At 39.2% G+C, this 26498-nt stretch overlaps 1 protein-coding gene across 4 annotated transcripts in view; it reads left to right on the forward strand.

The window, feature by feature from the left end:
- The window catches only part of LOC139717325 (ELKS/Rab6-interacting/CAST family member 1-like), a 128668-nt gene that overhangs the window by 64353 nt on the left and 37817 nt on the right, over window positions 1-26498 (forward strand). For 2 of the 4 annotated variants that reach the window (XM_071628829.1, XM_071628831.1), the window contains 7 exons: window positions 4146-4424; window positions 6032-6172; window positions 13783-13961; window positions 18720-18743; window positions 20982-21117; window positions 22786-22917; window positions 24834-24994. In XM_071628829.1, coding sequence (XP_071484930.1) covers window positions 4146-4424; window positions 6032-6172; window positions 13783-13961; window positions 18720-18743; window positions 20982-21117; window positions 22786-22917; window positions 24834-24994 — 1052 coding nt within the window. The remainder of the gene's footprint in view (window positions 1-4145; window positions 4425-6031; window positions 6173-13782; window positions 13962-18719; window positions 18744-20981; window positions 21118-22785; window positions 22918-24833; window positions 24995-26498) is intronic. The other 2 variants (XM_071628830.1, XM_071628832.1) reach the window with 1 other exon arrangement.

The raw sequence follows: 26498 nt of genomic DNA on the forward strand, positions 1-26498 counted from the left end.
GGAGTAAGTACACGTGTATCCTGAAAATTCACATCCAATTTACGATATACACTATGCAAATCACAACTATGTTATCGTCATGTTTCTATGTAATGGACTCTGATGGCATGTAGAGAATGTAATCAATGTTGGTTCAGTTCTTGTAAATTCACTGCATCCAGAAGAGGAGAAACTATAATGTTAGAAAATAGTGTACATGCTGACATTTTTGCCGTGGTTTCATCTTCACGAATTTGGCAAATAGTCTCTCGATCGCAAGAATAACAACAAAATATCAACCCTGCACGCAATGTCCCAGGCCAGCACACTAGCATTGCAATAGCAAGTGTCTACTGGTAATGCAGTCCTGATGCCATGCTATTTGGGACCCCCTGCTCAAATTACTGGAATACTGATCCTTTTTTTTTTTTTTTTGGCTGAGTGATTTGATTGCATTTCAAGCAATTTTTTTTAGCAAAATAGTTTTGTTAAGTCCTCCCTTCTGAATATTTGTATGCTTTTTTTTTTTTTAATTATCTTGATATGGAGAAGACCACGAAGCTGCAAATTAACAACTTACAAAAATGTCCAGGCAACTTCCATTCCCTAAAAATCTCTGTGTGAAAATGTCAGCGTGTACAGTAGGTGGTGGAGGGGTGTTTTCAGATTTGATGCCTCCTTACAGCAGTGTTTCTCCCTAGTGATCGCATGTTTTTATTCCAGCTATCGTTCTCCCCCTCTTGCATAAGAGATGAGCGCATTCGTGTTTGGGATGCAAAAGTGGATTATCGAAGCTGATTATTTAAAGCCTATCAGGATTTTGATGCTCCATGCATCAGGCAATCTTGCTTTTTTAAAGGAACATATAATGGATGAGAATGTATTACAGAGTATTTTCTGTGATCATTAGTACAGAGGGGTTCTATTCCAATTCATGTGTAGTTGGGATCATGTAAGATTTGAAAACCCTCTGTCAGAGAATGTATAGCTGTAAAATCTTTCTTATAGAGACTTAATTTGTGTCATACTTTCATTTTATTATGGACAATCATCCAGTGTCTACTTGAGTGATCTCTTAAAGGGATGATGGATTCAGATTTTGACTTTTTGCGAGATGATTAGAAACAATTTATATGAAATATAAACAATACCAAGAGAAACTAAAGTTTATTTGATGAAAATGGGTTCTAAAATGACTGATTTATCCAAAAACATGGTAAAACTTAATAAAAAATGGGACCCTGAAAACCTGAATCCCAATCTCAACTAAAACTATCTGTCCCCCTAACATCCTAGTAACCTGTGTTTAGATGGGTGTATATTTTTGTATCTTAAAATTGTATTATTCTTACCCTTGGTATATTTCCCCCATCTGATTACTGATACGGTCATTTAGTATTACTATGATAAAGAAAAATGATGTTGTAGTTGCTCTGTATGGACAACAAAAACTATTTTCAAAAATGGTGTTTTGCTTGAACAAAACTGTGATATGTATGTGTATGCATATAGTAAGTGTGTGTGAGTGTGAGTGTGAGTGTGTGTGTGTGTGTGTTTGCGTGTGTGTGTGTGTGTGTGTTTGTGTTAGTGATTGTGTTATTTCAATGCCTGCATGCATATTTTCATCTTCCATTTTAATTACATGCATTATTAGTTCATTCTGCCCAAGACACCAAAGTGCTGCCACTTTTAGCTCCACATTCCAAGAGCAATAACTCACAAGTCACGATGAAATAAAACACATAAAGTGCGCTCTTATGCAAGCACAAATGAAAATTAATGTTATCAATATGAATGCAAGTGCATGGTAAGTCTAATTTGTGGATACTAGTGTATCCATGTGCTCTGTTTTAAGGAGCGTAAAAGCATGCTTAAAAGCAAAAAGAGCAAAGAAAGAAAAGTGCATTATCACTTTATTGAGAAGCCTATTATCCAATGCACAGTTGTGAATGATCCTTGAAGTGATTGGTATCGGTGTGTGTGTGTGTGTGAGTGCTTGTGTGTGTGTGTGTGTGTGTGTGTGTGTGTGTGTGTGTGTGTGTGCTATCTGCATACTGTTCAAACTCACTCCTACTGTATGCCAAGGAATCTTCCATAAGTTCTATTTGCATAGTGTCTTGTGTCTGAAATTCAGATGGCAATGGCGCATATATATTGAAAAAGAAAAAGAAGCGCTGAGGCGTAGTTTCCAGCACAGACCCAAACTTTTAATATGTTCACCTTTTTTAAGCATTTTTGGTCCCCTTTTACAGCTTTTAATAACATGAGGGGAAATTAATCTTGATAGAATATAAAGGTCAGTGTTTTTGGTCATAGATTTTTACCTTTTGTGAGGGAAAGGAGGAGTACTCTGTCCTATATTAAGTGGAAATTATGGATTTATGTTCTTGCAACTTTTGCTCAAAATGATGGATTTAAAAAAAAAATGTTTTAGTTTCTCTCGTAAATTTTGCTTCGAGCTGTTTGTTTACGTCAATTACAATGGCTGTATTGGCCACAAGTCCCTATCATGTGCTCTGAAGCTAACATTCTCTGTTTTATTGTGAATAACCAATGATTGAAATGTGTGATTATCAATGAAGTAATGTTTGGTGTAATGTGCAATGTCTATGATGTTGTGAAGGTGTAAATTTACCTAAATGTTATGCTAAATATTTCACCTAATTCACTACTCGTTATTACTCTCTACCTGCTGTATGTTCAGTTTCTGCCCCTTTAAATCCGTAGTTTATTGTTTTTAACAAATGCATAATGTTTGAGTGATTTTAAAATTATAACCATTTTCTTTTCATGATGCTTTTTACTTGTGTTTTGTTTAAAGTCATTCAATGGAAATGTTATCATGCAAATGAAATTACATTCTATATCCATGTGGCCATAACCGTGTTACTATAACCATCCATCATACAGATGAAGCTATATTTCAACCGCGTAGTGTTGTAAGGTATCCATTGTTGGCATGGATTGTGGAAGTCTGAAATGGAGACTAGTGAAACCTGGTCTTCCGTGTGTACATAGCTCATAACCATAATCAATCAAGTCATATTTACCAGGCAGCGGTGTAACTTTATATCAAGGAAGTCTCCGAATGGAGAGGCCCCATCGCTTGGAAATGGCTTGCCTGGCCTTTTTAAGCGCAGAAGTCTATGTCCAGGGCAAGCTAGGCATACCTTTACTTGGGATGGTGGGCAAGAAAAGGTGTTCAAATTATGATAAAAATCAGAGAGAGGCCTGAAAAGATTCATTTATGATGCATTATCATGTTTTATGTGTGTAAGAGTGAAACCCTGTGGTTGAGACTACAGCAAGAAAGGTATTGTCTAATATTTTATTCAGCAACGTGAGAGGTTCATATCACGAGTATCGTGCTCACATAAATATTCCTTGGCTGAATAGCAGAGGAACTAGTTACAAATTACCATTACATGTCTTCACTAATATGACAGTCACAGTATTTGATGTGGTGCTGTGATTTGCTTTTGTGGTATCATGTTTATTAGCTTTTTTTTTCATATTCAAATTCTGTTCAGCTTCAAATTACTCTGACTTTGCAAATTGTGAAATGTCAGTAGATGCCTTAAACTACAATAGTCTGACAGTCTAGGCAGTCTAGTACTGTCTGTGGCCTTGTCTGTGGCCTTGTCTGTATCTTAACCCGTTGAGGACGAGTCCGGAGTATACTCGGGCAGGTGTCTATGGGAAATGCGTGTCGTAGCAAAATCAGCCTGTCCTCAACGGGTTAAGTGGAATGTAAAATTCCAAGGAATGAACCATGAGCAAATGTTTTCAATGCGCTCCCACCAACTTACTCTCTTTTTCTGTTTTTTTTTCATGCAAAATGAAAGATTTTTGTGCATAATTAATCTCCACAATAAATGTAATCAACATCTCTTTATGCTTTACAATCTGATCAACATATCTATATTTGTCTTTGTTATTACTGTTTTTGTCGTGAATGAAAAGAACAAACTTGTTTATGTTGAATACTTGCTACAAAGCGTTTGGTTTTCTGGTCTCAAATATTATGATCAAGGTCACATCCTCTTATATTGCATGTTGTTTCTTAAGCTAATGCAGTTTTTTTTTTGGGGGGGGGGATAGAATGGGAAAAGGTGTTTCCTTGTGACTATACTTTTTCCATCATGCTCGTGTTGCCATGACTACAGATTGACAGTCTCCAAGAGCAGCTGAAGGAGCGAGAGGGCCAGACGACGTCGCTGCGGGAACGCATCACCTCGCTGCAGGCGGACCGGAGCAGCTCGGACAGCGCCGTCTCCAGTCTGGAGGATGCCCTCATAGACAAGGAGCGGTCAATCGAGAAGCTGCGGGTAGAGAGGGAGAGGGAGGTGGCCGAGCGGCAGGAGGCTGTAGGGAGGCTGACCAGGCAGACGGAGGACCTCCGGGGGCAGGTGGAGCAGCTGCAGAAGAGCGTGTCGGAGAAGGAGGTGGGTCGGAGGCGGGTCACATGGAGATTGGTCGTGGGTCGCTCATTGGTCAGGCATGGGTCATATGTTTGTTGGTCTAGGATCAGTTATGGGATGTTCATGGGCCTAATGTGGGTTGGTCTGGGGTTGGCAGCTGGTTAAAGACATGGGTCAAACATGATCTATATGCAGGTCAGGTAGGCCTGTGGATTGGTCATGCATTGCTTGAGGTTCAATAGGAGGGTCAACTATGGGACATTTATGCTGCATATCAAGGGATGGCTAATGGACGGATAATCAGAACCCACTTAGGAAGATATTCTATCTGTCTTGAAATAATGACCTTACATATTTTGATTTTGACTGTGAACTGAAAATTAACTTTAGGTGGAATAAATGTGCTATTGACTGGGACACCTCATTTTACAGGGCCTTTATATTTGTGTTTTCATATCATGGTCAAACCAACTTCAGTAAAAAAAAGAAAAATGTTTTCAAATTACAAGCACTGTAATGGGAGCAAATGTGTGAATAGCACAGAAGCAATGCTGCAATACGAATATTTGATCTAATCTGAACAAATTATTGATCTAATACCTTGCTTGAAACATCTGAAAATTTTACCTCAAATTTTGGAATCTTTTTCAAAAAAATGAGCAATTGAATTTGACATTAAAAACAAACAAAAAATGATGAAAGATTGAATGTTAGCATAACACTTTTGGGGTTTCTTTATTGTAAAGAACAGTAATTGAATCTGACATTGATATCAACCGTTGTTCAATGTCGGCCAACCATGCTTTTTGGAGTGTGCAGCGAATCGCTAGGAGCTCTCTTCAATAAGAGCACCTTGGTCTACGGGATGGGGGATTAGGGTGTGATACGTACAGAGACATGGAGAAGATAAAACGATAAGAAATGTTTAGGCATGGAGGGGAAAGGCAATCAGGTTATGAGACAGAGGAATCGGTATTGGGCGGATTCAGAAAGGAGGTGCAGGTGGATCAAGTCCTCTGTAGATTAGGCCCGAGTGACATATTAAACCTTGATGAAAGTGAGACTGAAAAGAGAGAGAGGGAGACAAACTCCCTTCTCCCGACATTTGCAAGATCCCGTGGTCGGTGGGGAAAAGGTCAAGGAGAAAGGAGAAGCCTGGTGAATCAAGACGCTGACACCGGGGCTTAGAGAAAGAAGTGTAACTGGCGGTCTGGCTGTGCCAGCAAGTGTCAAGGCTGTGGGCACCCAATACAAACCCTTTAAGTGTGTAATTACAGAAACTTGCAATGTAACAATTTGCAACAACAACAGCAACAACAACAAAGCACTGGTGTCAGCACTAAAGGGCATAAGAATGTGTCACAGTCTAGACACACCTGTAAGATAGTTTAAAACAGAGATTGTGTTTTCTTGCATCACATATGCATTCTGTATAGATGAAGATGAGAGAGTGAGATGAAAAATAAAAGGATTGTATGAATGTACAATACAGTGGTGGAGAAGGTGGTATGCAAAACGAAGGGTATTGAGATATTGTAAAGTGAGAACAAGGAGATACAAGATTGCACCCTTTTATCTCCCCCCCCCCTTCCGCACCATCTATCCCTACCCCCACCTTCTCCTGTTTGCAGGCATCCTTCATGGACCTTAAGGAGCATGCGTCCACGCTGGCTTCAGGAGCTCTCAAGAAGGACTCCAGGATCACCACCTTGGAGATCCAACTTGCCCAGAAGACAGAGGAACTCAACCAGGTGGAGACAGAACTGAAAAAGGTGATTAGTGTGGTGTCCCATCCCCCCCCCCCCCCAAAAAAGAAAAGAAATATTTATTTGAAAGCAAGGATGACCAAGTTTCTGCGTGCGTCCGCCTTTGACGCTGTCTTGATCTCTTTGGTTTAAATCCACTCTTAGCCGGATATAAAGTGTGATTGTGTCTGTGTATGTGTGTGTGTGCACATGAGTTTGTTTTCTTGTGTGTGTCTGTATGTGTGTATGTCTCTGTGTGTGTGTATGTGTGTGCAGTGCATCTTTCTCTTTGATATCACAGACTCTATCACATGATGCCATGGTTCGCAGTCATCAAAGAAACGTAACAAAAGCTGTCCCTTTTGCCAATACGCCCAAAGGAAAGTACATACTTAGTAGTCATATGAAATGGTTGTATCCATGTGCTTAAATCCTTTTGGTTAAAAAGAAAAAAAAGTACCAAAGAAAAAAACCCAGTAAAGATACTAATAAACATCCACCAAATTGTAGTCAAGGTTTGCGGTAGCAACCAATGACATGAATAGTCATGACAAAGAGCAAATCTGTTTTCCACAGCTGATTTGCTGGCTAACGAGAATCTTGATTGGAGGAATCATTCCGAATAGCACATTACCGGGGCACGTAGATGCTCTGTAGGGGATGTGCCACGTTGCATTTGGACCAACTCTTTCAGATTAAAACCTGTAATGGATTAAAAGGTTTGTGTCAGGACGCGAAACATTCTAGGTAAACAAGAGATACAATTGGAAGAGATACCACCCGTGCATGTGTATTTACTTGCACTCGTACGTAGAGAGGGTGACTGTTCTGGTTGAAATTACGTGGCATTTGATCTCAGGATGTAGCTGTAGAATGCAATCACTTATTATAAAGATTAAGCATTTTATAATGCAGGATGTTTTTATTCTGCAGTTGCAGTCTGCAATTGCAATTTGTTAACAGAAAACCTTAGCAGAATAAAAATTCATTTGGGGTAGAAGACAGGATTCTACATTATAGCAGTCATAAATTTAGTATTATTTCCAGCAGTTTTTTTGTTTTTTGTTTTTGAGGGGGGGGGGGAGCTTCCACATTAAAGTATTAACTTAAGATTTTTGGGAAAAAAAAGAGAGAATGTGTTAGTTTCCTTGAACTTGACAGAAGAGATAGGATCATTTCATACAGCCCACCCAGATACTACTGCAGCCTCCCATGCTCATAGCATGTCCAGATCCTCTGATCATTATGAAGAGCGCCCTCTTTGGTTTGTTTTGTGGTTAGTCAGTTGTCCCCATTCTGTCTGGAAAACTGAACCAATGTGTGTGGAGTTTTTGCAGTATTTGCAGTGAAGTGCCCACCTGGTAGTGACAGATAGAGGCCCAGACCCATCATTACAGCAGCCTTCCCTCTTCCCCTTGAGTTTGATTTGCATGTTGTGAAGAGTAGTCGGTAAAATCGTTCAATATATGCGGAGAATTTGCAGCATGGAGGTAATTACTTTGAATTAAAAAGCAAAGAAGATAAGAATGGGACCGTTACACTGAGCTCTAAAATCAGTCCTACAGTGTAAGTTCAGTTCAACTGATCTTAGAGACAATTTTGGGATTAATGAGTCTTGCAGAATTTAGGACCTGTTTCACTGAGTCATTTGGGAGCAGTATCTCGCACCCGCCTTGCCACGTTCTAGAATTCATTTGGAATGTCTATGTAACCTCCCCAACTAAATCTGATCTGGATGTATCCCAAATGTGGGTTCATGTCTAGGCTCATTGCAGTTCCCATGTTAGGGAAACAGGGCCCAAATGGGCTACAAAGTTTTAGTCTTTCCACAGCTGTTAAGAAATACTACTGAAATTATGTCTGAAAGGAATTGCTACAGGCATCTAAAAAAACAATCACCTTGGTCATGTGACTTGTGTAACTTAAGGGAACTCCTTAAAAGTACTGTTGGGAAGTACAAATGACTTTTCCATTTGTTTTCAGATTTATTCAAAGTTTCATTGGTTTGCCTTTTTATTCTAAAACCTGTGTGACAAATAACCTTGGTGTTAGGATCAAATTCCCTTCATAATCTCATCGTGGCTTTGCAATGACAAGAAAATTACAGGATGTTAAATAGTTTTGTAATGAGCAAGAACGTTCTTCTATTAAAGACACCCCTTTTAGCCTTGTTTCATACATGCTACAGTATTTTATAGGAGATTAGCTTTGAGTGTTGTAGTTCAAAGACATAGTCCATTTCTGTTCAGTTTGCCAAACTATAGCCAAATGCCCACTGTGTGATATGCGCCTGTGAATTAGCACGACTTTAGATCTACGTGAATCGCACCGCAAGTCAACGCGATTTCATGTGATCAAGGCCAATCTGGGTGTGCTCACCATCAGATTCTACTTGTGAGTGCGCCCGACTGAAGCCAGAGGGGACCAAATATTTGAACTTGTCGGAAACCCGGCAATCGCTACAATGTACCAACACCACCCCTGCAGCTGCCAGTTGCGACTGTCATCAGGTGCCAACTCCGCGACTTCTCCATGGATCGTAGGGGCTCATTCCCACCTTCACAAGATCTCGTTAGATACAAACTTAGCTAGGCGCAAATCGCACAGTGGGCAGTTGGCTTAAGCCGTCATGTGTGAAACCGATCCCCGTCTTCTTTTCACTGTGTTCTTTGTTGGTGTGTGTGTTCGTGTGAGTCATTCATCCACATTCACCCGTTTCCATCCCATCTCTCCATGCTAACTCATAGACTCAGCGAAAACTACAAGCTGTAAGTATTCCACCGGGCATGTATCGTGGTTTTGTGTGGCAGCTTATACGGGCATGCTTTATGTCGCTTCACTCCGCCGGAATATCACGGTCAATCCTGTGCACCCTCCCTTTGCTTGTTTTGGCATGTTTAAATGTGCATGTTAGTGACCAGTTGTGACCTGGATCATTTGTCTTTTTCTCTTTTCCCTTTGTCCTTGGTGATTTTAACCGGTCACTTCTGGTATTATTATCATTATTCTTTTTTTTTTTAATGTTCAAGTTTGAATTGATTTAGATGACTGGATTTGCAAAAGTTTAGCAGAAATGATTTGCTTTGAATTTATACTAAGGCAAGCATCAAGGAAATTTGAATCCATAGAGCATTATCTTCTGATCACAGAGTTTCTTTTTTTTTTTTGTCAAGCTCCGTAGTTGGAATTTTATTTTTGCTCTCAGTTGAATCTTTTGGAGGATCCAGATTCTGCAAATGAAAAAAATATATATATTTTCCACTGCCAGCACTTAAGAACTTCTGCTTTTAAAATAGGCAAATTTAGCAGAATTTTTGTATTTTCTTGGTTGTTTGGGCCCCCAAGATCTCAGCTGTTGATTGCACGATTGCGGCTAATATCAGCACGCACATTGCCCATTATAAAAAGTCCAAGAATGAATCATTTATTTTTCCTGAAACATGGTAATTTTTCTAAATTATGCTTATTATGCTACAAAATATTTTTTGTGCATCAAATTTTAAATTCTAAATTCCTAAAAAAAAGCTTCAAATGGGCTAATTGTTTGTGTCTGAATATTCTTTAAAGTATCATTAACGTATTTACGTGAAAAAAATTGCAGTCTGTATCAAAATGAATTTCTTACATATTATATTTTTTCTTATATATTTCTTTTATTGATTCATTATGTACTTCTTTGTCTTTTATTGTTTCTTTTTAGCTATAGAATAGTTGATGATAACCAAAAGGAATGTTATCTGAGAAAAACCAGGAAAAAATTCATCTGACACTTCTTGCAAAACCCATACATTGTACACAAGAAAGGTCATTGGAAATTGCCGTTTTCAGTGACATTGGTCACAAGTGTGCTATATCTCAGCAAGCATACCCCCAATTCTCACAAATAGAGTCTCAAAATGTGCACATAATGTGAGAGAAAAAAAAATCATGAAATTTCAGCAAAAAGAAAGTTTGTGTTGAAATTATCATGAAAAAGTTCCCCACCCCCAAATGAAAGAGAAATTACATTTTCATAGAAAAGGACTGCCAGTATTAAGTTTTCTCACGTAATGATGGGTCCCCACTGTTGTGCGATACTCATGCCGCACTTGGCCTTATAGCTGATCATAAATATTTTATTATGTTTATCACAGTTTGCACCATGATTGAAATCCTCGTAATTGTGGAGTAGTCATGGCGATCGTATCAGATCTTGAAGTCAGTCATGGCAATCATGGTAATCGTAGTAAAAATTTTGGACCGTTCAAAAATTTTCTATGATAAGCGTGATTGCCACGACTGACCTCCAGATCTATTAAGATCTGATAAGATCACCACAATCACTCCACGATTTCAATTGGTAAAATTGGAATATTAGTAGACATAAGCAAAAATTTCACGATCGTGGCATGGGTAGTGGGTTGCACAACAGTCGGAACCCAGCATTACCAACTGCATTCAAAGCTTGAAGGCAAGGAAGAGTCCAGTCATCCTAAATCTCAAGTCATATTAAAAGGATATGGTTCACATTTATTTACATGTGTGAAAGTGGCATTATGTACATGTACAAGTATGCATTGTGTATCCTTCTTGTGTATTTGTGGCATGCGTGTGTGTCTCCTTGTAATATGTTTAAAAGCTGACAATTGCCATGATCCTCTTTAGACCCTTTGTCAGTAAGAAGCAAATGCTAATCGGGCTACTGTTGGAAGATATCATGCTCTGAAGGAGGAGAACTGTGCTAGATAATGTCTCCCACTCAAGCTTAAAATCTTCAATGGATCGACAAAGCCCCCCCCCCCCCCCCCTCAAAAAAAAAATGTAAGGTACTTGTTAATTGCAAGTCAGGAATTTTCATGATGTCAATAGTATGGGATGTCTTGTTAATGTACAAAAATTGATCATTGATTACTTCTACGATAATTAGTGGTACATTGTACAGTTTGACATATATTCCTGATGATATTACTGTGAGCTCAACTCATGCATGCCAACATACACAAGCATACAATGGGACATGTACAGAATGAAAGTGGTACAGAGTGAGCAGTTTATGATATAACATGTTTTGTACTAAGACTTGTCAGAAAGAATTTGCAACAATTTAAGGCTATTTCACTTGTAAACACATTGTACCTACTTTTTTTGCCCCCAACTCAAATTCAATTTCCAGGGCCATTTACTCTCAAATTCAATTTTCAGGGTGAAGATGTTCATCGAAGCAGTATTTTACTTGTTGAAACATTGTGTACGTAATGCTGCTAGAGTAGAAGCATGTGTCTGTCTTTGTGTATTGTGGCAATATACCATGTGTAGCATGTTGACTGATCCTGTCTGTTTTTATAGTGGCTGTGATGACGTCAGTACCGGACTCTCAACTGTTCACTCTTGGCCGTTTTCTTAAAGTAGGCCTTGAGACTTGTTTTCAAACAAATATATAGCAAGCTGGTTGTTCTCTCTTTATCTCTCTCTGTTTCTCTTTCTCTCCCCCTCTCTCTTTTTCTCTCTTTTTCCCCCTTCTCTCTCTCACTCACTGTGAAAAGAAAACAAAATTGTCTCTAAAGGCTGGAGTCGTAGGGACTGACATCATCACTCTTCTTTGTGTGCATCAGGCAAAAAACCGACTTTACCTTCCCCTTCCTTTTGCATGGAAGAGTTCCTATGATAATCTATCTTACCTTAGGATTAACAAATCTAAAGCAATCATCAATCATCTTGCAGGATTTCTAGCAGTTGCCATGGCAATGATCATTATTGTAAAATTGTTTTCATCCTTTGTATTGACATGCCCTATGCTGTGATGCACTGCGATGCAGATGTGATGCCAGATGCAAGAATGTTTTTCAGAAAGAACAGAATTAGTTGACACAGTGTGAACGTATCTGACAGGGTTTTGATTCTTTTGTACCTCCATCCTGTCGTGTTTGAGTTGGCAGTGGAGCGTAGGAGAAGCTATCAAGTTTGCTGTTGCTTCGCCGTTCGTACAAGGCACGAGTTCACTGTCACCTAATTGACTACATGTCTATGCGGGGGAGCGATCAGATGAGTCTTTTTTTTTTATAGTTTTAATTCAACAGCTCGCATTAAATCATTGAGAATGTGATGATGGCGGTGAGATGAGAGGAGAGGAATTTGCAAGTGTGATGAGTGCCTGGGAAAAAAGGAGACAGTGGTGATGCAGTATCTCATTGGACTATGTTGCCGTGGTAACAGGAGGGCATCATCCTGTGCATACAGGTGTTCAGGTTTGGAAAGCTCAGGCTTGTAGCCTCATGACAGACTGTCATTGCGTGATTCATATGACTGACTATAATTGTGATGAATGCCCTTAACTGCCGCACCAAAGAGTTGACACGTACATAGATGGTACAAGTGGAACCTAATATGATTCCTTTGGTGGCAGTGTGATATTGTGATCAAGGAGTAATACAGTGAATTGATAGGACTGCAATTTTTGTCTTTAGTGATGTCAATGATGGGGTAATATTCTATTTTATGTGAATTACTTTGTTAGAATTCATCCTTGTTTGATGTTGGGTTGACTGAGAATTCATGTCATGATTAAAAAGAAACAAAATAGGGTCATGGATAAAGACAACATCACTTCTTCTTGCAAGCGTAGAGTACGTTGTTTGTGTACAGACCACAAACTTCCTGCAAATATACACAATAAGCAAACTGTGCTACAAAGAGTCATTTCAACAACTAGAAGAATGGAAATTTAGTGAAGATCAGTCAGAAAATTATGAAATTATGGAAATTTATACTTCCATACTTTTCCCAGGTCATTGTTGTCAGTTACTGTCAAATATTATACAGATAAGATGAGACGATGAGGTCATCTGTTGTCATCCATGTCTTCAATTTGTTTGATCACAGATTTTCACTGTATTTATTACCTTTTTCTGACATGAATTTCAGAATATTAAAAAAGATAATGTTTTGCCCATCAGAATGTTACAGAGTTTTACTTGAAACCAGTAAGTAATGATAACTTCCCAATGTGAAGGGGGCTGGAATTTTTGAGCTATTGACACAAAATGAATGATTTTATAATACATTTGAGTACGAACCAGTGGAAGAGTTGTAAGATTATGATATCATTGCCACATCTAATTTGCGCGTATATGATTATGACCAACATTGATGTTTGTAAAAAGACATGCAAGACTTAAAGATGTTGGATTTCTCTCTTTTTGTTTAATTTGGTTGATGAAACTTAAATTCACTGCTCTCTTTGTTTGACTTGACTCTTTTCATTTTCCCACTGTCTGAAGATATGGATGTACTGATAACTGAGGGATCGTAAATGTAGTTCACGCTAATGCTGCAATCGCCGATCTACGGGAAATGGCTCGGCTGATGACATCATCTGTAGAGCTTTTTATAGGTTGTGAACTTTGACCTAACATCCCACGGTCCCTTGCCTCACTTCTTGTCACTATAGAGATCAGTGGTTTGCTTTGGCAATCACTTTTGCATTTACACGTTTACATATACACCTTAAGGAATAAGTCTATGTGAGATCGTACGATGCTGTATTCGTTTGTACTTCACTGTAGTCCCATCCATAGGTTTATAAGTTAGACCACACTAATCCACAGCTATCTATCGATTTCCATTCAATTGCTGTGTCACGTTGTTCGTCCCCCACACAGTTGAAGGAGGAGCGGGAGGCCGCCGAGAGCAAAGAGATCAAGGAGCTGCAGGGATCCGTGTCTGCGCTGAAGGAGGAGGTGAGGAAGTCGCAGGCAGAGGTCGACAGGCTCCTGGAGATCATGAAGGAGATGGAGGGGGAGAAGAACGACAAGGAGAAGCGCATCAAGGATCTGGAGGGGTAAGAGGGATCGGGCGGGGCCGGGCGGGGCCGGGCGGGGCAGAGTGTGATGTGGTAGTCTTGCCAAACTGGGATCACTGTCTTAGTTTCTCGGGCCTGTAGCTAAACACTTGACTGTAGGAATGAGGCTTATAACAGTGAAAGTGACTATTTAACATTGGGATGTTTTGATTAACTTGCGTCACAGCTGTTAGACATAATAGCTTTATTCATAGGGTGGAGCAATTTGGATTTTAAAAGGGGCGGAGAGTTGAAAGATATGCCCCCAACAAGGATTAATGTCTGATAGGTTGGCTCATGACAAAGGTACATGTACAAATGTATCAAACAGTAGGAACAGGGTTCGTAGGTGAGATAGGGAAATTTTAGCAGAGCTTGAGATTGTTGAAGTTGCTTGTATTGCAGTAGTAGTAAACATTGGGGTTATTCATGGTGGAGTAGACTTGAGCAAGATTGAGACTCATGGGAGTGGGGTCATTTGGCCTGCCAAGTAAGGATCAGTGTCATTCAAGTGGAATTCAAGACCTAAAAAGAATTCAGTGACTTGTAAAAGGATGTTAAGATATGCAGCAAGTTAGAAGTGGATTTTGTTTCTTGCTTAGCAAATCAGCACCACCAGCAACTGGTATTTCTCAGTCTTGTTGCACATTTGTCAAGGAGCATCTGGGACTTTTTTTTTTAGATCCCTTGTCACATAAAACATAAAAAAGAAACTTGTGTCTGTAGAAGAAGACATGAAATTTGAGTTTCACACAGCAGAGGTCCATGCTCCTAAAGGTATTGTTTCATGATATATAGAGATTAACAAATTGCCCTACATGTAGGGCAATTTTTCAATCAGTTGCAATGAAAATATCTCGACAGAAGAATTTCATGAATATGAATACTTACGCAGAACCCGCTGCACGCTGTAAGGATTAGAACCAACACTTGCTGTCGGATGAAAGCTCGGTGGTGAGTGGAGATGACACCTGTCCGGCGATCAGGATGTCGTAGGTTCGAATCCTGCTCGAGTATGTATGCCCATGATTTTTTATCATGGCTACTATACTTAAACACTGATCAATTCAGTGCTTATTTACGTATGTATGTAGGGCAGTTTGTCAGTCGGTTGCAATGAAAACATCTCAATGGAAGAATTTCATGAATATGAAGATTATTCCACAACTTACTAAATAAATCATGAAGTGAGAAATGTACTATTTGCAGCACAAGCAAGGCTGTGAACTACCACTTAAAATGCCAATATATGAATAAACCCATTGTCAAATAATGGTCTGTGGAAGGGATAAGTGGTTAAGGTATTTTACAAATGGAGCATTCTATTAGGAAAGGTAGAGAAAGATGTATTTTATGGAGAATCACTCTATCTAGACAGAGTGAGAGATTGAAATCGAGGGAAAGAGAAAAAGAAAGAAAAAAAAGGTGTGAGATAATCGCATGGGAAAAAGAAGAAATGAAAATAAACAAGAAAGGAAGGGAGAGAAGCAAGAAAAAAGATTGATGTACTTATACTGCCCCTCCAGGTACATGAGCGGGCATTGCATGTACAATTGTAGTCTGAAAACCCATGGGTATGCAAAATTGTGAGAAACTTTGGCAGTAGTGCTCAATCTCTTTCATGGAATCTCCGTCTCTTTTGAATCATTGAAAGGATGAAATATTTATCAGCCAAAGCTCAGAACACATTCATTTCAAATTTGATGTTGTTGTTTTGTTTTCCCATGAAAATCTAGTGGAACATTTTGGAATGTGACTTCCCATCCCCCCAGAAAGGAATACCATGAGATAGAACAAAGTCACATCTTTTCAAATACTCACGTAGACGGAAGAATTACCTGATGAGGGACGAGTGTGAAGGGGATGAGGATATAAATGGTCACATGATCTATTTTTTGGGGAGAGTGTATGTCATCATTCATAATGAAGATATGGAGGTATTGAAAGTGAAAGGCTTAGTATGTGAGGAAAGAATTATGTTGTGGGATAGGTTTTCAGGGGAGGACATGCGATGTGAACCAGACCTCCTTGAGTGATGAGGATTAGAAGATTAGCTGGTGATGGATTGGGAGAAGGAGGAATGGGTGGAGAAAGAGAGGAGTGGGGGATGGAATGAATGAGAGATGATGCACAGCTACACACTGGAGTGGTGTGAGGGAGGTAACATGTTACAGTCAGCGTAACAATATTTATTTTATATATTTATTTCAATATTCTTTTAGCAGGGTAGCCCTTTCAGTTGGTTAATTGTTCTACCAAGGGGCCCTGCTCACATTATGTACAGATAAAAATGTCATGAACATCAAAGCAAAGTACAAACAATGAAATAACTTATACTACAAATCAACCTCTACACCAAAGCAAATATACAAACAAACTCAAACATTAATACAATTACAGCTTAATAACAGCTTGATAGGGCAATCAGAAAAGGGTATTGCCACTTCACCTACCCCCCCCCCCTTATAATTGTTATCATACAATATCATCAAATTTCAAAAAATTTCAAAAAATAGCAGGGAATACCAAAGAACTATGTCACTGAGATGTCTTATGGAATAACATGGGACTACATTTCTAGGCTTCTGAGAGCCATTGGAGAAATTGTGCTTTTGTAAACAGACACGAAGCCGTGAATCATAGTTTAGATGCATTTCATGGAACCTTAGGGATTTCTTAGATACTACATGTAATGGAGGTCCTAAGTGTGAGAGTGTCACAACTCTTGCACATCAAAGATCTCACTTTATTCATTCATCGCAAATGAGCAGGGTGCATAACCCAGTGAAGTGGTCCGCCCCAAGTACGCACAACTGGACCCCAAGGAAGACCAGTTAGTGCAGCTGAATATGGGCTATCCAGCCATCTTCTCCGATGGAAAATGAAACAAACAAATGCTCAGGAGAGATAAAGGTTAAAGACTTTGTAGGCGTGATACGTGCAGATGAAGAGGGGCAGTGGACAGAGGGAAGGAAGTGTAGAACCATGAAAGGATGACAGGGATATGGGAAGATGGCACTCCGAAAGGAAATGGGGATTAAGCATCTCAAGAGATGATGATCAAGGGATCCCAACGTTTTATAGAAAGTCTTGATCCTACAGTTGATGACAGCCCCAGGAATCATAGAACAGATGTAATTAATTAAATGGGGGTATAGGAAGACAGTTATTATGTAGGATCTCTCAATACAAAGGAATATATTCTACCAGAGTTTCCAAGCCCCATGTGAACATAGTATTATTCAACATGTTTGTGCACATCCACTTAATGCTAATGGTCTACATGATGTATCTAATAGTAGGGTTGAAAATTTTCTTGCTCTAATGCATTTTCATGCCTTCAGTTGGCCCCCGTTTTCCCTTTACAAATGTTATTACACTTCCTAGGCTAATGCAGTACAAACTAATTAATGTTAGTGCTGTAAAGCATTTTTTTTTTCCAACTTAATTGCAAATAGAAGTAATCAACAACTTACAGTGTACTCTTATAGGACTCTGACATTGAATGGTAGCATGCTTGCATTAAAGATATAACAATTCTCTTTTTTTGCTTTCGTTTTGAATGAAATTTCAAGTCTTTGACAAAAATGTTGTATGCCTAACATGAGTTAATTTCCATATACAAGTAGTGTTTACCTAAATTTACTAAGATTTGTAGGTTGTCATAAATTAGTATGCATGCTGTGAAGCAATGCAGAAACATGTAGAAACGTAGAGGAAACAGAAATATATGTCTCTGCCCCCTGTTAGTTACAGCTGTAGTGCTTTTTCATTTAAAGTCCACATACCATATCTTTCTGCTCCTTTTTTTTTTTTATCCAGTTTAAGTTACGGTGTGTAACCCAGAAGACTGAAATCCCCCCCCCCCCCCCAAAAAAAAAAAAAAAAAAAAAAATGAGCATAATCTCATTACAAATTAAATGAATAACTAGTTTGATTTTGGTTGGGAATTGTATTGAATGTTGACAGAGTGTATAATTCTGCTGTGCAATGTTTGTCCAGTGTATAGTGGCCTCAATGCTAAAACAAGTAAAAAGAAAAGAAAAGAAAAGTGAGCATTATAGTTCACAGTTTTTACATTTTATGTAGCTGATGTCCTGTTTTGATAGAATTTTAGATTCTTACTTAGTTCCTTGAACTATATATGATAGCTTGAGAATTTATGTGATATCTCAAGCACTGAAATATGTTGATTTTTATCTTATTTTTTGTGGCATATTTTGTCATCTTATGCCTGCCGAGAGAAAGAAAAATGAAAAAAATGTAACTGTTGATATCAATGAAATAATATTAGTCTTATGTATTTTTTTTTGTGTGGACATCAATGTAAACTGACTGTGTGAGACACTATGTGTACAAGTGATACACATGAATGCCCCCATCTATTGGTCTGCATATTGAGAATTATAACACCCCCCCCCCCCTTGCTCCTACAACAGTAACCTCACTAACAGGTCAGGTGTAATAATGACGTAACTTGGAATGATGGTAGATGAACTTTGAGGAGCGCTGGGGGTCAGAAATGACTGACTGCATTTTCTGATTGCGCAGAATAATGTTGAGCCTCTTCCCCCCCCCCCCCCCCCACCCTACCCCCATGAAGTAACCAGAGTCTGTGTTAACATGTATTCCACAGTCCTTTGGCGATTCCTCCAACTTACCACAGCCCCGTGCATCACAAGTTACCACAATGTTCTTGTTATTATTATTACTATCATTTTTTTTTTTTGCTTCCTGCTAACCTCTTAACTCTTTCAGCATAATAAGAAAGCATTGCCCAGGGTGAGTGACTTGTCGGTCGTTGACTCCATGACCTTGTGACCCCAGTCTGCATGAGTGCCTGTTTGCTGCCCCCGACAATTTTCCCCACATTTTTTTCTTTTTATTAATCCCTTTGTATAACTTATGATTTGTGAACGATTTGCTTTCCTGTTTTGCCACGTCTTGTCTGTAACAGCCTGTTCATAAAAAAGAAAAAGAAAAAGAAGAATGTTGTTTGTGATTACTCCGTGAATACTTTCATCAAACTTTTCGTGCATGATCTCTTGTGAGATTGACATGCATAGTTTCTTTCATTTGAAAAGTCTTGATGTTTGGAAACTTGCTTTTGGCACGTAGAGAATTGCATCGTGCTTAATCGGTCTATTTGTGTACCCAAGCATGATCCTGTAATATACATACATGAGTATAAACACCAATTTGATCCAGTCATAGCATGCCTTAATACCATGAGTCTTATACTTATCTCTAAAGGAGATATATTGTCATTGTGATCATGTATATTTCAAACACTGAAAAGATAGAGATCATGCTCAGTTAATTGTCTTTCATCTAATGCTGTTGCTGTAGTCTTTTTTTGTTAAACTGTTGATATTTGTAGTGAACAGTTTTGATGCTGTGTTCTCGTGGCTATATTCTGATTTTTTTTTTTGGCAACTTACTGTCACTGTTATGTCAAAGTTCAAATTTGTTGACAGAGTCAGTCACAGCTTTGTGAGATCCCTTCAAGAATAATCTGTAATTTTTTTTTTTCAAAATCTCTCCATCGATTTTATTCATAAATCAGTGGAGTCTAGCAGTGAACTGATTTCATTTGTATGAAAACACAATTATTGCATCACATCTTAACCCCTCATTTTGTAAAAAAAAAACAAACAAACAAACAAAATTTTTGGTGTGATGATGATGTGCAGATAGAGCTTATGGATGTTAAGTACATATTCATTCGAAGTGGAGATGATTGAAATTTGCTCTGAAAACTGCCAAATACTGTCCTCTAAGGCTGTGCTTCTCAACAGGTGGGCCACGATGTCGGCCTAAAATAGAATGAAAAAAGATTCATGTTTGATCTAACCGGGCCTCAAAAAAAAAAAAGAGAAGAATTTTAAGAGCCAAAGTTGGCCTCGTGTTGAAAATGGTTGAGAAGTGTGGCTCTAAGGTATACCACAAGTGTTATTGTAACCAGGAGATGACAATTGAAAAGATGATGAGCAAAGCAGAGACTCTTATTTGTAGGGTCAAGATGACTAAAAACAAAACAAAACAAAACAGAGTGTCACCACATATTTGCATGTGAATAAGTGCTTCTTGTTTTTTTGTGAGTGAAGTTTTACGTAATGTGCAAATGTAATCTTCTTTCATTTATGTCTTTACAGTCAAGGTACAGATTGTAGATGTTTATGTGGACAAAAAGCTTTCACAACAATCCTTTAGGGTTTCACTTCTTGTGTCTTGTGCATAATTATGTAGAAATGATCTCTTTTGGTCAAACTTTGCCAGACAGTGTAGTTATATGCAAGGCTCAGCACTAACTTTTTTTTCTCTGGTGGCCCTAAAGTCTTTATATCTGAAAAATTTTGGTGGCCCGAAAAAGAAATGTAGTGGCCTGAAATAAAAACAAATATTAGTCCCCATTTTGAATCTTAGTTGCCTGATTGAGTCACCAAAAGTTTACTGTTTTGGAAATTTGGTAGCCTGACATCAATATTTAGTGGCCCTGGGCCACCGGGCCACCGGGCCACCGGTACTGTCAAATCTGGTTATATGTATTTGTCTTTCAAGTGATGTTACCTATGATAAGAGAAGAAGTGGAAAAAAGGGAAAACAAAGAAGAACAAGAGAAATTGATATTATATCCCATGGCCCAGCCCGTCCAGTCTTTATTGTCACTATTACAAGCGCAGTCAAGCCTGCCTTAGTGGCTATCTGTCTATGGTGGCCACCTGCCCTGTATGGCCACTTAAAAGATTCCCCTGAGAAAAAAAGCCATGTTACAAGACCCTATCTGTAGCGGCCACTTGTCCGTAACAGCCACTTTTTTCATCTCCCTTGAATGGCCGCTATAGACAGGTTTGACTGTTTTGTATAAGTCACCTTTGTTCTGAGGTGCTTCATGAAACAAGGCTATTGATCTATGATATACATGGGAAAGGCAGGTGCCAAAAAAATTGATGGGATTTGTTTGAATCTTTGGTCTTACACTTTACCATCTCCCGCCCGGTTTTCTCCCTTTCCCCACAGCCAACTGAAGGAGGTGAACAAGAAGGTGGTAGCCGTCAAACGAGACCAACAGGTGCAGAAGAGGAAGAATGCCCAGCTCCTGGAGGAAGCCAGGAGAAGAGAAGGGGAGCTCTCCTCAGACACCCAGCAGCTCCAGGTAAGCCTGAGACAGAGAGAGTGTGAAATTAAACCCTTAAATTAAAGGGACTGTACAGTACTGGTTGAGGTGGGGATTCATGTTTTGAACTTTCCTAAGTGAGATAATGAGAAACCTCTAATGAAATATGAAAGAGCATGTAATTTTAAGAAGGATTGAACATTTATGTGATGAAAATTGGTTTTCAAATGGCTGAAATATCAAAAAAAGTGATAATAATAAAAGGCGACAGGCCACGCCTTTTATTAGGATCTCTTTGTTTCACCTTAATTTTGGATATCTGAGCCATTTCAAAATCGATTTTCATCAAATAAACTTTTGATACCCCTTAGAATTGCATGCTTCTTGACATCTCATAGAGTGGTTTCTGAATATCTCACAAAACGTTAAAAGCTAAATCCTCACCTTGACCAGAACTGTACACACCCTTTAAAGCCCAGGCACTTACCGGTGGCTTAAGAGCCTATTTCACTGGAGGAGACGTTGCCACCACTACCACGTCTAATCAGTCGGTGCGACTAGGGAGACTCAAAGGGCACAAAAATGGCTTGCGCTTTCACCAAGAAGGTGACTCTGGTGAGACTTCTTAGATGTCTCCAAAGAAGGTGAGAGCTTAATTGCCTTGAAGTTGCATCTCGTGACATTGCGGCGATGTCTCCAAGACTTCTCTGAGATGTCTCTGCGACGTCTCCGGCAGGTCACCAATGGGTCTCCGCAAGGTTGCAGAGACGTCTCAGAAACCTTGTGGACAGAATTATTCTCTGTGACATTGGCCGTGACTAAGGAGACATCGTGGAGATGTCTGAGAGACCAGCTGGAGACTGGAAAAAGTCTCCTGAAAAATTGAACATGTTAATTCTCTCGCGACTCCCTGGAGACCAGGAGGGTGTTTCATAAAGCTGTTCGTAAAGTTACGAACAACTTACGAGCGACTCGTGATCAGTTCTTGTGCTGAATTATGGAAATTCTGATATGTATAGCACATCAGAACTGATCACCAGTCGCTCGTAAGTTGTTCATAACTTTACGAACAGCTTTATGAAACAGGGCCCTGGTCACCACCCAGTCTCCAAGCAGAAGAGATACCCACTTTAATAGCCACATTTTGTCATGAACAATTAGTATCTCCATCTACACTTGACCTAGTTGTAAAGTTAGCAAGCCCACTCAGGTGTATGAGTGCACCATTGTCCATCATAAAGACCATTGTGACACATTAGGCATAAAGGGGATGAGGTAATCTCCATTCATTAACAATTAGTTTCCAGACATCTTTGCCAAGTGGTGAAGAAAGCACTCCAGTGTGCTTACCCAGCTACTGTTTTGTTGATATAGAAACAACACACATGCAAAAAAAGACCTACACACAACGGCTTTAACCGTCATCAAAACGAGTGCAAACGTCAAACACTGTAGATGACTTTCCATATCAATTTTTTGTCTCGATTTGTCATCTATGTTGTGGTTCTACAGTTACTACAGTGGGCATCTTTTCTGATTTAAATCACATATGAACTCTTCAAAAAGTGTTGTACAATTGTAGGTCTGAAATAAATCAATGTTTAACAAGAAATGGCCCAGTTCTTGATAAGCAATAACTCTGACATACAGTTTTCATCATTGCAATAATGTATGACACTATCTCTCTCTCTCTCTCTCTCTCTGCAGGACATGGTGAAGGAGAAGGAGGATCGTGTCGAGGAGCTGGCGGAGGCCTTGAAGGAGAGTGTGACCATCACCGCAGACCGTGAGATGCTCCTAGCCCAGCAGACAGAGACCATCTCTAAACTCAAGAAACAGGTGAGCTTAAAGAAAAAAAAGAAGCCTTACACCATATTCAGAGACTCCAAACCCCAAGCATCTCAATAAGCCTGAGATTCTTCTGCCTTGACCCCTCTAACAAACTAGAGATGCTGATTGTGCGCAAAGCACAACATTCCTTATGTCTGGGATCCAGTTCTGTGGTTATAGATGCATTCAGGTGCTCTCATCAGTCTCATTTGTGAACATATGCATATGTGGCCACCCAGCTCAAAACCCACAAAAAGTAGGCCAAAATTATTTTCCACTTTTTTTTATGTAGTTAAAGAAAGTAAGCTCTAAGCTTTAAAATTATTCATAACTTGTTGAAATTGGATCATCCAAACCCATTCAAAAAGTGATTGAAATAAGAGAGTTATGGGGTGCAGTTTCATGGAAAAGGGAGAAAACGGGATTTAAAGATCATGGTTGCTCAGGTGTGCTGTGCAGAAGTATCAATGAAAACATGTGGCATTTCACAATGAAAGAAGCACCTGTCTGAAAAATGATGGTCCAGAAACACTGCTAATATCTCTATATTTGTTGTTTTTTTAAGCCGCCAAGTTTTGACAGTAGGTGGCAAAAGTTTTACTCTTCAAGGTAAGGCAAACTCGATAAATTTTAGTCAGTTAACCCAGATAGCATATTTTGATCCATGACAGGGAATCCCAGTCTGCCATTTTTGTGGGTTTTGAGCTGGAGGGTCACATATGACAAAATCAGAATCTGCTGGAGATAGCTAGATTGTAAATGGGAGAAAATACGTATAAAGAGGGAGACACACAGTTAGAGCAGGAGAAATTCAAACTCAAGCCAGAGAGCAGGAGACTTTGTGAAAATGGCCTCAAAGCTGGAGATCTCCCTCTGAAAGTTAGAGAGTTGGCATCTCTGCATATTGACAATGCAGACAAAGCTGAAATCTTACAAGTAGTGGAAGAAAGAAAACAAAATGAGACATGTATGAAAAACTGTGATGGTGCCCTCTAGTGGTGAATGTGAGGCATCTCTGTCAGTATCAGATCAGGTTCGCTGTGATTTGTTCAGAGTGCAGATTAGGGCCATTTGCTTTGACCTAGTGTTTCCACTCTCCCTCCCCCCCCCCCCCTTTATTGGAGTTAGTTAATACAACATTGGTTAACCTCACGGTATTGAAGTAACCAGTCCCGAGTTTGGTGTACTTTATTTTGTGATGGAGTTGTATTCACAAATTTGTATTATATATTTCCTTTGATCAATCTGACATCAGAAGGAATAATTTGTATATGAATTAAAAATCAAATTTATACATGTATCTCCTTGTTTTCATAATCTGTTTTGTATGTGATTGAGTTGATGAAAATAGTGAGAGTTTTCTTTTTCTTTAGCAAGTAGGCCTGAATGGCCTTGATAACAGGTCATACTGATGAGTGATTGGAGAATGCCAAGCCACTTATTGTTACTTTAATGTATGATCTTCTCATAGACATAATGACATTGAATGCACAATATGAGCAGGTGTAGCAAATATTGTTATTCAGATGCCAGTCTGTAATGTACCAATGTAATTAAAGTGGGTACTTGGGACAAGCTCTCTTGGCCATGGACATCTGTCAAATTTATGTATCTTGGACATCAATGCACTTGATACCAGAATAAAGCATCTAGGAAATGTGTTATGTCATGAGTCAGCAGTTAAGATTGTAGAAGTGAGCACATTATGATTGAAAGTTATTGCTATCAATATTGTTTCATTGTTCATTTTACATAAATCAATATCAGAATTGCAGTGATTTAAGAAAATTACAGATTACTTGATTTAGGATACCCCTACCCCAAAAAAATTGTGTTCATAATGTCTTGTGTACAGTGTACAAACCACTGATTTGCTCAACTTTCGTCACATATTTTTTTCCCCCCCTGACGATGGTCATCGCCAGATGGACGATGTCAGGCATGAGCTGGAGGAGGTCAAGAAGCAGCTGACCATGGCCAGCAACAAACTGACCACCACCCAGGTCCTGCTCAAGGAGAGGGAGTCCAAGCTGCGGTCAGTGCAGGCCGAGGCCAGGAAACACCTGGAGGAGGCACTGGACATGAAGTGAGTCAATCAACTTGGTCACTCCCTTAGAGTGACCAGTGCTGCAAACGGTCACTTTGTTTGTAGGAAGTATATCAGGTACAGTCCAATCTTAGTTATCCAGCCATATTGGGACAGGTAACCATTGAATACATGTGATATTGCCGGATTAGTGAAATATACTTAAGCAAATCACTTTTAAAAGTGAGTTGTGTGGGGTATACATTGGGCATTATTGATGCATTGTACTGTTCACTACAGTGATGTGTGTACATAATATTTGGTGTATTTCATAATTTTATAGATAATATGACAATTAAATGTAATAAGTATGAGTGGAAATACACCTTCCTCTTGGTCTTTGCTCCTTTTAGCAACAGTATTTGGATTGCTGTACACCGTGTCATAGTGATCAAAATTTACGATCCAAATTTCCTATTTCCTCATATCTTATTTCCGCATAGGAGTCATTGTGTTGCACTTTCAGTAAAGTTGGACACTGAAAATGCAATGGCAGTTGTGTGTCAGTCCATGCCTCGATAATAGAGAGATTTGGCAAAGTGATGGCCAAATAACTGGGGTCGGATTGTACATTGAAAACACAGTGAAACGCATCAAAATGTGCTTCCATTTTCTTTGCATTTGTAAATCGCAGTTGGTTGCATGGAACTTCTAGGTCCTTTGGAGGGGCCTTACTATTGTTGGTTCCATGATTTGCTTGTTTAGAAGCGATCATTGCTCCCCCTAGCAACCATGTACAGGTAGCTCAGATCATAATTTGGGTCACAATTCAAGTTTAAACTCAAATTCACTTCATGGCTGTAATGTTAATATTAATGGATTCTTAAGTTGAGCCATTTTTATTGCAACTGATTGACAAATTGCCCGTTGATGTAAATTAATTCATGGCTACTTAAAACACTGAATGATCGGTGCTACATTAAGTTACATCAGTGAAGATCAATCAGTTGCAATAAGTCTTTAATGCATTTATTCCATCTCCTGTTGTCCAGTTTCACAGTTCCAAGAATGCCGCTCTTGTCATTCTGTGCTGATATGAGCGTCACTTTGACCCAGGGCTCCACATGAGCCGTGGCCCTGGGACCCGAGCCCACCAAAAATTGATGTAGGGCCAACCAGATTTCCATAAAGGCTATCGTTATGGTGGTCCAATCAGGCAACTAGGATAAAAAATCTATTGTTATGTTTCCTATTATTTCAGGCCAATATATTTCTTTTTGGGCCACCACAATATGACATTCAATGATGTTGGTGGCCAAATGGGCCACCAGGGAAAAAAAGGTAAAGTCGAGCCCTGCTTTAGCCCATCAGGTCCCAGGTGAATTTGACTGTAGGAATCATCATTTTGTCAGCTTCATATTGGCACCTCTTAATTTTACTACACATTTTAGGTTGGAGAAAAATTGTCTGAGCAAAATTAGAAAGAAATGTACAAAAATTTCCTGATTTGTGGGAATGAGAAGAACTTTGATCCTTGAAGTTGTCTTGGCAATTTCAGAATCAG

The sequence above is a fragment of the Diadema antillarum genome, unplaced genomic scaffold (genome assembly GCF_040938485.1).
Source record: "Diadema antillarum isolate AM-2024a unplaced genomic scaffold, OU_Dant_1.0 scf00000074, whole genome shotgun sequence".
NCBI lineage: Eukaryota > Metazoa > Echinodermata > Echinoidea > Diadematoida > Diadematidae > Diadema > Diadema antillarum.